Source organism: Lepisma saccharinum, chromosome 20 (genome assembly GCF_977018435.1).
Source record: "Lepisma saccharinum chromosome 20, izLepSacc3.1, whole genome shotgun sequence".
NCBI classification, from domain to species: Eukaryota; Metazoa; Arthropoda; class Insecta; order Zygentoma; family Lepismatidae; genus Lepisma; species Lepisma saccharinum.
In genome coordinates this window covers 41766630-41779438 of record NC_139248.1, presented here as the reverse complement: position 1 = coordinate 41779438, position 12809 = coordinate 41766630, and the positions used below count along the sequence as shown (strand labels likewise).

The 12809-nt window shown below is 36.4% G+C and overlaps 1 protein-coding gene across 1 annotated transcript in view; it reads left to right on the top strand.

Annotated features, from left to right (window-relative positions):
* Positions 1-11876, top strand: part of LOC146003591 (transmembrane protease serine 4-like) — a 31961-nt gene extending 20085 nt beyond the window's left edge. The window contains exons 5-8 of the mRNA XM_083141895.1: positions 1127-1404; positions 5990-6192; positions 8092-8149; positions 11699-11876. Coding sequence (XP_082998021.1) covers positions 1127-1404; positions 5990-6192; positions 8092-8149; positions 11699-11820 — 661 coding nt within the window. The 3' untranslated portion in view covers positions 11821-11876. The remainder of the gene's footprint in view (positions 1-1126; positions 1405-5989; positions 6193-8091; positions 8150-11698) is intronic.
* The last annotated feature ends 933 nt before the right edge of the window (positions 11877-12809 follow it).

Below are 12809 nucleotides of genomic sequence, written 5' to 3'. Positions count from 1 at the left end.
TAAGTTACAAATCAATTCGAAGTTACATCACATTCAGGTACAAATTCCGGTAAATAACAAACCCTTGTGGTGGAATGTGACTATTGGCTGTGTTTTATGCATGTTTACAACACATATAGTATGAATGAGAGATGGTCCAAATGGGTATAGTAACCACAAACACACACACAAACACAGAAACCCGTAACCAAGGTTTACTGAATTACGACATTTGAGGTTACTATACAGCAGCCAAGTGAGGTTTTGACACTTCCAAGTTTCTTATATAACTTCTCCTGCTGCAGGGTGTGCGAGTGGCGGAATTTGGAACTAAGTTGAAGGTGAGATTTGCATTACTTGTAATCCCACATGAATTAAGACTGGTTAAATGCTGCTAATAATAATAAAGTTTCTTTGCTTCTTAATAACTGCAGAATTTTTACATTGTAGAATCTATGAAGTAGCCATCACACTGCACGCACACACACAAACAAGACAAACGTTTAGAGAACAGAGCATCAAGACAAAAAATTTCCCTTGGCAACGTTTTACGCGATAATACCTTGTTTCTAGGACATTAGCCATGGAAAATGCCATTTCTTTGCTATGTAACCACTCATTCGTGGTTGCCACTACTATTATTTTGTTTGGATTACACACTCAAAAAGAGAGAGAGAGAGAGAGAGCATCATGTCATTTCCAACAGAAATACCTTGAAGTTGAAGCCTTTGGTTCATCTCCCTTATTCATGTATCAAAATCCATGTATTAAGTTGGACTTCCTATTTTATGTTTTAGCATTAGAATAGGTTTTCAAACATTTTGTCTAGAAGTCTTCACAGTCCATAGGACAACTAATACATTATTATGTCTTACAGTAAATTCTCAATTTCCTACAGGAAAAATAAATTACAGTGGAAACCATAAATCTATACCGCATGGTTCAATACATGCAGGATAGAAACCCTAGTTTTTCAGAGGCTCGTGGGTCCTAATCGTCGAAACATTATTAAGATTTGTTAGTTTTGATGTCTTTTAAATTCTAGGAAAATTTTGTTAGTTTTTGCCAAGTGTCACCTTGTGTATGTGTGTGTGTGTGAACTGTTGTTTTTTCTGGTTTGCATGGATGCATTTTCTCTTTTTTTCAGAGGCTTCGAAGGCTGGGACGTTGTACTAGGCGAGGTCAGCAGAAAGAAAATCTCCAAAAAACAACCATTGATTGACTCTAAAAATGGGACGACGCCGGGCAGAGGGAATAGATTAGCATCTAGAAGCAGTATATTAATTAGAAACATCTCAGACATCATAATGATCGGGAGCCCTTTAGTGATGCATAATCACTACAAGAACGATATCATTCTCGTTAAACTTCAAACGCCAATCAACTTCACGGACAAGATAATGCCGATATGCTTACCCTCAAAAGGTAATACGTAAGTCATATGTGTAACAATCTTTATCAACATTAGTATATTATTTTATTTACACATTCGTGTAACAACCATACCTCCGTGGAGGAGTGGTTGGCACAGTGCTCTATGAAGCCAGGGGTCCTGAGTTCGAGTCCCGAACTGGCCATGAGTGTTTCTTGTGAGGAGTGTCCCTTCACCAATTTGATCATATCATCACTCATCCTCATCGTCATTATTAGTTAAAAGTGTTAAAGAGGAGACGGAAAATACCAAAAATTAGATTAAATCAAATCCTTCATATAAGAGGATGGCAGGTGAGATTGCAGAATATAGAACTTTTAATGCTAAATGAAATAAACATTACCTGTAGGGCCATTATCTAGGAAGCTAACAACCCAATACAGAAAATATAAAATTGTGGAATGATATTTAATTATTGTGAGGATGACAGTTAATGAAGAAAGTTTCACCCACACAAATTGAAAAGTTAATTAATAAATCAGTCATCTAAGATTGTCATAAGTTATGAATTTCCAAACAAGGCCGAACAGATGTAGCCGTCCGATAACCATTTTTATTTCAACTCTGGCAGAATACTAGTACAAGCATACCACCTCATTGATGGTGCGGATGTGACGCTCTCACCTTCTAATCAATAGTTGCTACTCTGAAAACCTTGTGGAGGCACAAAGTGAGATCCGAATTTGGGTGTTCTTTTAAAGAAGGTCTCGCTTTTTTTAAATACCACACCAACCCTGCTTTGGTTAGTCAGGAACAGTTGCAACAGTTTGACCGGCCTTTTTAATTGGGACCAATAAACTTTGCAATGTTTAACCAGGAGCATCAACGTTTCACAGTCAAATAGCTTACTGCAAAGTTTTACCCATTATGCTAACTTTTTCTTCAGTCGAGAGATAAGACCGTTTTACACTAAGGGTTCGGATGAAGGGTAATGAAGTTTTAATGACCTTTATGGGATACACTTGTCCAATAGAAACTATAAACGTTGTAAGTTAAGCACCCGCTCGTGCAGGATATTACACTCACTAGATCCAACACACTACACCACACAATTGGGGTAATTGTTACACCTAATGGTAATCATTTCCGTAGGTTGAGGAACAGGAACTCTGTCGTGGCTGTCCTTTGGAAGTCGTAACCTCAGCTCCAAAAAGACTTAAGAAAGTGCAGTTCTCTACTCGCGTCGACTTCTGTAACTGCCGGCCTTACTTGGCAACGCTACGTGGGGATGTCATATTGTACAGTCAAAGCTACATCCCTTCCCTTGTCGTAAACAGCCAAACGGAGTCCAGCACCTTGCGGCGGGGTTTTAGCTGTAATCGCAACACCTGTACTTACAATTACCGTTCCGTTTATGCCCAGCTTTAAAGTTAACGAAATTCACAACGGTAAACCTTATCAGCGGTTGCCTAGTAACCCGATTCCAACGAAAGCCGGAGAACCGCTGGTTTATAGTGCGTGAGCAGACCTAAAAGCCAACCCAGGAAAGTTTTTCTATAAAACCTTTTCGAGTAGGCCTCATCTCCAGGAAGATATTAACTCGGGGCAAGCCCGGCACCTATCAACCTGTAGGGTGAGATGAGTCAAGGCAAGAACATATAAAACCTTTTCCTGCTCCCCCAAAATAGGGAATACTTATGCTGGAGAGTTCGATAAACTAACCGATCTCTAACTACGCACTGGTAATGGTTAGGCTGGAGAGTTTATGTGAACTAACCGATCACAAACCACTGAAAGAGTTAGAGATAGCAAGGGCTAAGCGGCCGTTTATATAGCTTTGGTCCGCACTATCGGCTCTAGCGCCGTTCACGCGAATTACGTGGAACAGCGCGGGAACATGCATTGACATCTCTACGGCAGTAGGTTGAACTGCGTGCAGCACGTAACCAAGCAAGATTTATTGGAACTACGTGCTCCAGATATAAAAGGCAAATAAATATTATATTTCAAAATTACACGTGCTGTAAACTTTAATAGGAGCAAATATAAGACAAATATTGCGCATGCGACTTTGAGGTGCCATATTAACGAAATAACATAGCCTATCAGCCTATCATGTTAATACTGATAAACAGAGTTCATGACACAATTATCATTTGATTAACATATGCCACATTCGATAGTTAACACAAATAATGTTAGCAGAATTAGCAATTAACATTGAATAAATATAAAATAAATAACACTTAGAAAGTAAATAATGGTGTTGTTCTCGCAGGATCATTACAAATGCCCCTCCCCTTGTAAAAATTTTTGAAGAGGTTTTAAATCAAATATACCAATCCAAATAAAATTTCCTGATTTATTTTTTTACACTTAACACTCATTGGTATTCCTTAGTATTCACTTTTCCGCCGGGGGAGTACTGAAATACGCTAAGATTATCGAAGTTTACTCGATCCATATTTTGCTTGATCTTGGAATGCATCAGCATGGCAATGTTATTCCGAACGTCAGTGGCAATGGAAGGCCCTACCTAGAAAGGTTTAGCTATACTTCTAGTCTTTTTAGAGCTAAGTTTGTCATTTCTCACTAACAATAAGCCATTTTCACGCAGTTCAAGCGCATGTCCTTGCATTTTTCACAATTTCTTCTCTCACGGGTCTTAGCGAGAAAAAAACTTTTGGTTCCAATTGGTAATTTGTGAGTCTGCTTCGTTAAGGAACCAGATGAAATGGTCCAATATTTTATTTGGCACTGGCCTCTTAAATAATCATTCCAAAGGAACACATCCTTTAACTTCTGGCACGTAATTGTTCAGCAACCAAGAAATGTCTGTTTAATATTTTTCTGTCTCAGGGCCGAAAACTTTATGCATTACAGAAACCAAAGTTGAGACAGCATTAGACAAGCCACAGGGCACCTTCAAAAATTCATTCTCCCAACCTTTGTAAGAAATAGCAGTATATTTTCTGCACTCAGGTTTCGACGGAATCTGTGGATATCCTGAAGAGAGGTCCAAAATTTGTAAAATATTGCGAACCTTTGAATTATCGTTGAAGAGAATATTAATGCAAGCTGTCTTAATGCAGATAGTGCAAAGTTTTCTTCAAATCATATTCAAAATTAACTCCGGCTACAGCTATAAACATCTTCAATCCGATAATAATAATATCCTATAAAATAAGGTAAATATAACTATTTCACCAGAACGAATGAATGGGTGGACTGAACGTTTTGGTACTACTATTGTAGCATTGAGCTGCCTAAAATCTAAACATAGTATTACGCTTATATCAGGCTTGTCGACAACCAGTAAAGGATTCAGGTAAGGTGATACGGATGGTTGTATGATATTCCAAGTCTTCCACAGATATAATTCGTTTTTCGATACTGCCGGCCCTAGTGGCACATCGCGCTACGTCGCCAGAAATACCGGGTTTGAATCCCGACCTGGGCATGTATTTGTGCCAGTGTCCATTCATCAAATTCATCATGCCATCACTTATTCCCATCTTCGTAAATTAGCCAAAAGTGGCACAAGAAGCAAAGTATAATATAGGAAATCAATCAATGAAACCTTTCTCTTGGAAGGCTGTACTGGATATTCAGCACGGTGAACTGGTTCATAAATATTTAACATTATTTTTATTCATCGGTTTCCATGGTCCCTGGTCTTTCAGACAATATCTCTAAATAGTGTAGCAACACTTCACACTACCATATTTTTAGGAATCATTCAATATATTTTCAGTTGCCATCTTCTTTATGTGAGCCTCAGAGCTCAGGGTTCAACCACTCATCATCCTGTCTTTGGATCCTTTTGACTTTTTGATTGATTTGGTGTTTTATTTCCACTTTATGCACAGGAAGGCTAATGGGGACTGGACCTACAGTTTACAGTGGAATCCGAACCTCTAAGTGCCTCCACCGGGTATCGAACTCGGGACACCTTGATTACAAGGCGACGACGCTACCATTGCGCCATTGGGGAGGCCAGGATCCTTTGACATACCATACTATATCTATATTTAAAGAATTCATTTCTTTATGTTCAGGAGTCCTTCCAAAGTATAAAATTATTCATTATCTTTGAAGCTAATTTTAGCTTCATGCTACTTAAGATAAGACATTCTTAATTTCAAGTTCCACACTACGACTTCCATAACCTCGTTTGTCTGGGACTTCCAGAGAAAGCAACCAAACTTTCATCCGGTGTTTTTTTGTATCCGTATGTATGTAACTTTTTCCACTAAATTAGTCCACAAAGAATGACTAAGGATGGATCACTCACTTCTTGTGTCAATAACATGATTCAACAAAATGTTGATTAGTTCGACCTGAACTGTAAAAGATCCTATTATAGTTCTGGACTAACGTGTAGATTTCAACTCTTTTTGTAACAAACAACTTAGCTTCGCCCACTCGCTTTCTCCGCTTCTCCACCGGTATACGCGGCCTTGGTTCACGGACTCCAGAGACAAAGTCTAATATTTAGTATTTACGTGATAATGTTTAAATATAATGTATTGATATAATCTTTTTAAGATTATGAAATTATATAGTTTGTTAGCTTCAGAATATTTCTCAAATTTCAAATTGCCTTTGATAAAATATTTTTTTGACTCCCAATTTCAGATCTGAATATATCTGACAAACACGTGGAAATTGTTGGATGGGGTTACGTGGAGAAAGACAGTAAAACTGTCAGTGATTTGCTGCAGAAGGCGAAAATCCTCGCCAAGGACAGACGCTTTTGCCTTTGGAAGTTTCAATACACGGACGACGAACTGGACGAGTCATGCTTCTGTGCTTTGGACACTTATGTTGATACTTGCCAGGTTAGTTGGAATTACGTTATTGAAACGTGAGAGCAACATGCATTATTAAAATTACGTTTTTGGTTTACATTGCTTCCGTCATTGCTTAGTAGCTGATTAACTTGTGCTATGCATATTGCACTGGTGTAATAAAGTACAAAGTACCAAGTTGGAACTTCGCAGATGTTAACTGTATTAAGGGCAAGATAAGGTAGAGATCGGAAGTAATTGCAACCAAATCGACAAATGTTTCAAAATTCTTAGAAGAAAAAAAAAACAATTGATAACATACGAGAAGTCCACAAAAATCTGCCAAGTGAAAGTCTCGAAAATCTCGAAAACTTTGATAATGAACATAAGTCGGACACAGTGCTTTACGGGGAAATATTCAGACTCCGAAATTATAGAGGAGAAAATTGGACATAAGCATGCATTAACAACTTTTTGCTGCAATAAGGTCAACATTGTCATTAATGCAATAAAGTCAATATTCTTAACAATCGATTAAATTCAAAAGTTGTCCATGAAAACATGAAATGAAGTGCTTTCAACTTCATCACAACTGAAAGATATTCCTCGGCTGAGATATACAAGTTAAGCCTACCACTTTCCTTAGGTCTCTCCAGATTCGCACATTGAATTTTAGGGAACACTACGTATTTGTTTGTACTTCTATTTTATTCTTAAATCATTTATAGCTATCAATTTTGTTAGTATTCTTTCTCAATATATTTGTCTCCCAGCAGAAAATTTGATAGAGCCGACAGTTTTTTGTTTGCTATCTGAAAATGGGCTGGCTAATTTTCCTCAAATGCAAGAAAAAACCACTGCTCCCAGATATCTCACTTGAGCTGAAAATGTCTAAATGTATGCCAGTTCTATCGATCATTTTTCTCTTTCCCCATTCCTGTCGCCGCATATTTGGAAGCTTCTATTGCCAAGTTTCTGCTCGAATCAGGAGTTCTATTCTCTTCTACATACGTTCTTATGAGTTTCATTCCATAAGCTGAAAAATTACATTGAGTTTTGAAAATGTGGAAAATATTCAATATATTGACATACCTTCATCTACACAGAAATGTAAGAGTCTGATTCCACTACGAAGGTAACTACAACATATACATTTTGCTTTTTAAACTACATTAAAAACTAAACAACAAGGTTGGCAGTTTTTAAGATAGTGTTGCTGTAACATCTGGATAGCTGACAACGATATTATATAGAAATACTTTATCTTTAATGCAGCTTTTACTTCATCGAGAAAATTCACCGAAAAGCATTATACCTATTCTCACGTCTCCGTCTGTATTGAGATTCACTTTCAAAACACACATTATATATATTGCAAATGGTAATTTAATAAAGAATAAGTTAAATTCTATCTACTCATCATTTCTGAAGGTTCTACGAGGACGGAAAGACGATAATGGTAAAAGCATGGATACACTATTGACTAATCGGGATTCGAATAAAATCCGTTGAGATAAAGTTAGAGAAAGTTAATGTCATATTTTAAAACTAAATCCACAGGCGTGCTCACAAACACACGAGTAACACAAATACACACACACGCAGATGTATATAGGATGTATATACATATTTATTATTACTTACGTTTTATTCCATTGTTACCTAATGATATTTTATTTATTGAAGAATTCCGTAATTAGAAATCAAATTTATATTTTGATAAAAATAACTTTTGGCGTACTTACTATTTTTTTCTATTAACTCGATAGTGTCAATTGAAAAGATCAGGCAATGACAATTATTATCATAATTTTTTTCCTTTCCAGAACTTTATCATTTCACATATTTAATACATTTGTGGGAAACTGTTAGAGCCACTTATGCATTGCTGCTTATATTTAAATGTGTGAAGTCATGACGAATTTAAATTACACCTACTTTTTCTTTCAGGGAGACAGCGGTGGTCCTGTAATGACAAGAAACGAACGAAACGCAACAGTCGTAGCAGGTAAAGTATTTCATTCACGTAATCAATTTGATCAAGGGCAGTTGTGGATTACATTATCAATGCATTTAATGCATCCTATAAAGTAGAGGAAAAGGCGGTAAAGGGAACCTGAAGAACACGCTGTTGCACTCTTGTGATGACATTTGTCGCTTGTTTATTAGTTTGCTCAGCAGGTCGTAGGACGGCTACAGTCGCCATTTCTGTAATGGTGAGCTTTCCATAGGCACTTTCGTCTTTAATTCGGATTTCAAACCTCACGAAAGATACGTAAGATCTCGTTTGGTTGCTGCTTTTAATGACTTACATGTGATGTTTGGAAACGGACACTTATCTTGCATGTTATTTTGTAACATCTTCACGTGCTTACGTGTACAGAGTGATTCTCTCGATACATGTTCCAAACTATTGCTTATAATAAAAGCATGTTATTGATACAGTGACTTGGAAATTTAAATACACTTACCTTCAATGTGGCAAAACAGGACCTGCTTATAACCAATACAGAAAATTGTCTCCTTTCACATCGAAGCACACTTGAATGAGTTTCTTCAAATTTATTAACATACGTGGGTCGTTCAATATATAAGTTTCCCTATACTGTAAAAAAATATATTTTTAAGATACATTAGAAAACTATACATACATGTGTAGGAGGATCCTTCCTCACTTCTCCACATAATCCCCATAGAGATTCAGGCATTTGTCCCACCGTTGCACCAATTTGTCCATACCCTTTGCAAGAAAATCAGGCCTCTGGCTATTGAGCACTATTCTCACATTACGCTTCACTTCTTCATCTGTTTCGAAACGGTAACCTTGCAATTCAGACTTTAGCATCGGAAAAAGATGGAAATCACTCTGCGCTAAATCGGGGCTGTATGGAGTGTGGGGCAGCTGTTCCCGCTCCAATTCTTCACTTTTGTGTTGTGTTTGCACTGCTGAGTGGGGCCAAGCGTTATCGTCAAGAAGAATGACACCAGCTGACAGGATACCTGGTCGCTTATGTCGAATTGCGTTTTTCAGTTTATCCAATGTTTGACAATAACGGTCAGCATTAATTGTTCTTCCTCGTTCCAAAAAGTCCATAAGCAGAACGCCCTTAGCATCCATGCTTCTGAACTCCTTATGACGCGAGCCCGCGTTTTCCGAACAAGCATTTACTTTTCGCCCTTGAGCGCATGCGCCTTCACGTCTGATAACGAATCCTTGTAGGCGAAGGATGGCGTTTGTCAACAATGTGCTTCTTTTTAATGGCATTACTTTATAAAATATTTTATATCACAGGGAAACTTATATATTGAACGTCCCTAGTATTCTCAAAGTGCCAACGGCTTGAATGTTTTGGTGTATAACGTCTTTGAGTTGTTCGATTGTACAGGGTTTATTTTTACACACTTTTCCCTTCAATAGGCCTTAAGAAAAAGGCGGACGGCGTTAGATGGGAGGTTTGTGTCGCCAAATGTCTTTTTAGATCATTCTGTCTCCTAAACAATTTTCAATTTCTTGCACCGTCTTACTGGTAATATCCATTAGTTAGTTCATCATCCATAACTAATTTACAAACTCGTTAGATATATCCAGGTAGACTTACGTGATAACTGTTTGTTTTAAGAAAATATGATCTATGATTGGTCTACGAGATACACCACACTGTGGATGCAAAGGGTCTTCATGTTCAGAATGAGTGTTTTCTGCTGCCCATATACGAGTGTTTTGAGAGTTTACGTTCCTCTTAGATAAACTATGCTTCTTCTGTAATGCAAGTGAAGTTAAGAATTCCAGGATTTTGAGTAACTAAATCTTTAAACCTTATAGTAAACTCAACACGTTTCTCGTGGTCCGTCGGAAGCAATTCTTGAACATGTGGCACACGGTAAGCGCGTAGATTTGTTATCCTTGCCACGTGGAATATGGGAGATCAGTCTCTTGGAAAAGGTTTCCTAACGGTTTGGATGGTGATGCCACTAATGGCTCCTTTTCATCATGTATTGTTTCTTCGGACATTTTGCGTCCTCCTGTACGTTGTGTGAGAAAGCTCCTCGTTCTGGGTGTAACACTTTGATGGTGCAGGTCTTTGTACAAAATTTAGTTCGAAAGGACATCTGGCATGGTTTAAATGAACCTGTTTGCCTGTGTTTATGAACATGGAACACGTGCTGATCGACTGTATTCACGCGACATTAGAGTCACAACTGCCGAAATGTAGGGACGCGGAACAAAGACAATTGAAAGGCACTAGACCATTTCCTTATATTGCGGAGAGGAGGCCGAGTCTATACTGTTTTGCATCTCTTCCGGTATATCTTTATACATTTTACACCATTATCTCAATAACAATTTTTTATAGGCAATAGTTTGGGGCCTCTAGCGAAAGAATCAGGCTCGGCTGTATTTAGTCTTGTTAATTTAAAAGGTAAGATGCAATGTTTTTCAAGTTGAAGATGATGCATTATGCAAACACGAAGTGCTGGAAATGCGTAATTTAGATCCATATTACATAAATATTTTATAAAGATTTGTTTGTATTTCTTTAAGCTTCGGCGCCGACCGGGATACATATGTGATTAAAGTTTCTAGATTGGTTTAAAAAATAACATCGATCTCATTTTGGATCCTTAGTTATAATCCATTGTACTCGTTCAACAATTGAAACATTTGTAATACTTTATTTTGTTCATTAAATATAAAACATTCTTCTAAAATTATAAGTATTTAGTATTTAAAAAAAACATTATCAATGCTTGTACTTTTCTCGATAATTCGAACACAGATCATTCTGCAATTAGAATGGTGTACATGAATAATTAGGAATGGATAGGCAATATTACAAGGAAGCTCATAACATCAGAAACTTAAAAGAAAGAGCTGATAGTTTAGACAAAATTACTCACAAAGAAAGTGAGTTTCCACATTACCACCTTTTCGTCTTCGAAAAGAGTTGGAAAAATGTTACCACACTTTATCAAAGCAAAGAAATAATAGTATACATTGAACAAGCTTGAATATTAAAAATCCTGTCTCTGATTTTAACTCCTTCTTGATCGTTTTTAAGCATTAGTTGCTCACCTCCGTGGGGTAGTCGTTAGGACAGCACGCTACGACGCCAGGGGTACCGAATTCAAATCCTGGCCTGGGCATGGGTATTTTTTGTAAGTGTCCCTTCATTAATTTCATCCTATCATCACTCATCCTCATCTTCGCGATTAGTCAAATGTGGCAGATAAGCGAATTCAAATAAACTAAATCATCGGCAATAAAATTATTCTTATTACTTCTTTATTAAGTTTCCAGTCTATAACTTTAAATGTCTTCGATTTCTTTCAAATGTAAGTTCAAACCAATGGTATGAAGTACCTCCTTGAACTTATGGAATTAGCAATATATTTACTTTACATTGATGGAAGAATAATACCTGTGTTTTGATTTAATTGAACACATAAGAACATTACATAAAACATGAACTCATCACTCCTACCATCGTTCACAGCTTTTAGTTAAAAAGCAATCAAAACACTGTTTTCATTCCATCATCTGACATTTCTTTTTCAGGGCTGGTTTCTTGGGGCCATTCTTGTAACGACCAGAGTTTTCCAGGCATCTATGTCAACGTTAGCAACTACGTTGAGTGGATTAAGAACTCCACATTGGACGCACAGTATTGTGAAAATTGAAGACAATTTACATTTTCTGAGTAGAAGCAACAGTAAACACATGCTATTTTGTATTCAGTGGCTAAAATAAAACATATATGTTTCCATATGTTTTTCAATATTAATATTACTCTGCATCTAACTTTTACAAACTCAAGTATAATAATAATAATAGTTTATTTTTTAAGTGTTGAGCACAGTATGAAACCTAATACAGCACTAAGTCAAATACAAAAGTACAAAGTTACACGAATAAAATACATAAGCTGCAGAATAACATAACAAGTTAGCACATTTACACTTCAAGTTACAGTTTTCAATGAGATCTATTATATCTCTGATACTAATAATTGTTTATTGTTATATAATATTGTGCAATTAACTGTGTATTGTTCTAATAATAATAATAATCATATTTATTGAAGTCATGATAACGATTAAACAACCATTATGTTATACAAAATTAAAAAATTGAATACATTATTATGAAATAAAAGAGTGGATCCTACAATCTTATAGATCAACATAAATTCAAATTGTAGGTTTCAACAAGATCAGCTACTAAACCTCTTGCCTTGTTTAGGCATGTGAGAATTGAGATATACCTATGTGAATATCTGGGAATTTTATAAGCTATATTTTTCAAAAAGTATTCACTGTCAACTTGGAAATTTAATATCTTCTCTACAAAATTTAACCTTTTCATTTTTCTTCTTTCTTCTAAGGAAAACATATTCAACTGTGATAACCATTCAGAGTAATGTTGGTCATAGTATTTTTTTTTAAACTTTGTGCATAATAACCTGATAAAAAGTTTTTGAACTGATTCAACTTTTTGAAGGTGACTGGTTGCAGTCAGAAACCATAATTCATTTGCATATTCAAGAATAGGACGAACTATCGTTTTATACAGGAATATTAAGGTATCTTCCTTTTTAAAAACTTTCCATGAGAAAAATATATAACCAAGCATTCTCTTTGCTCTTTTGCAAATTTCTGAAATGTGCTCA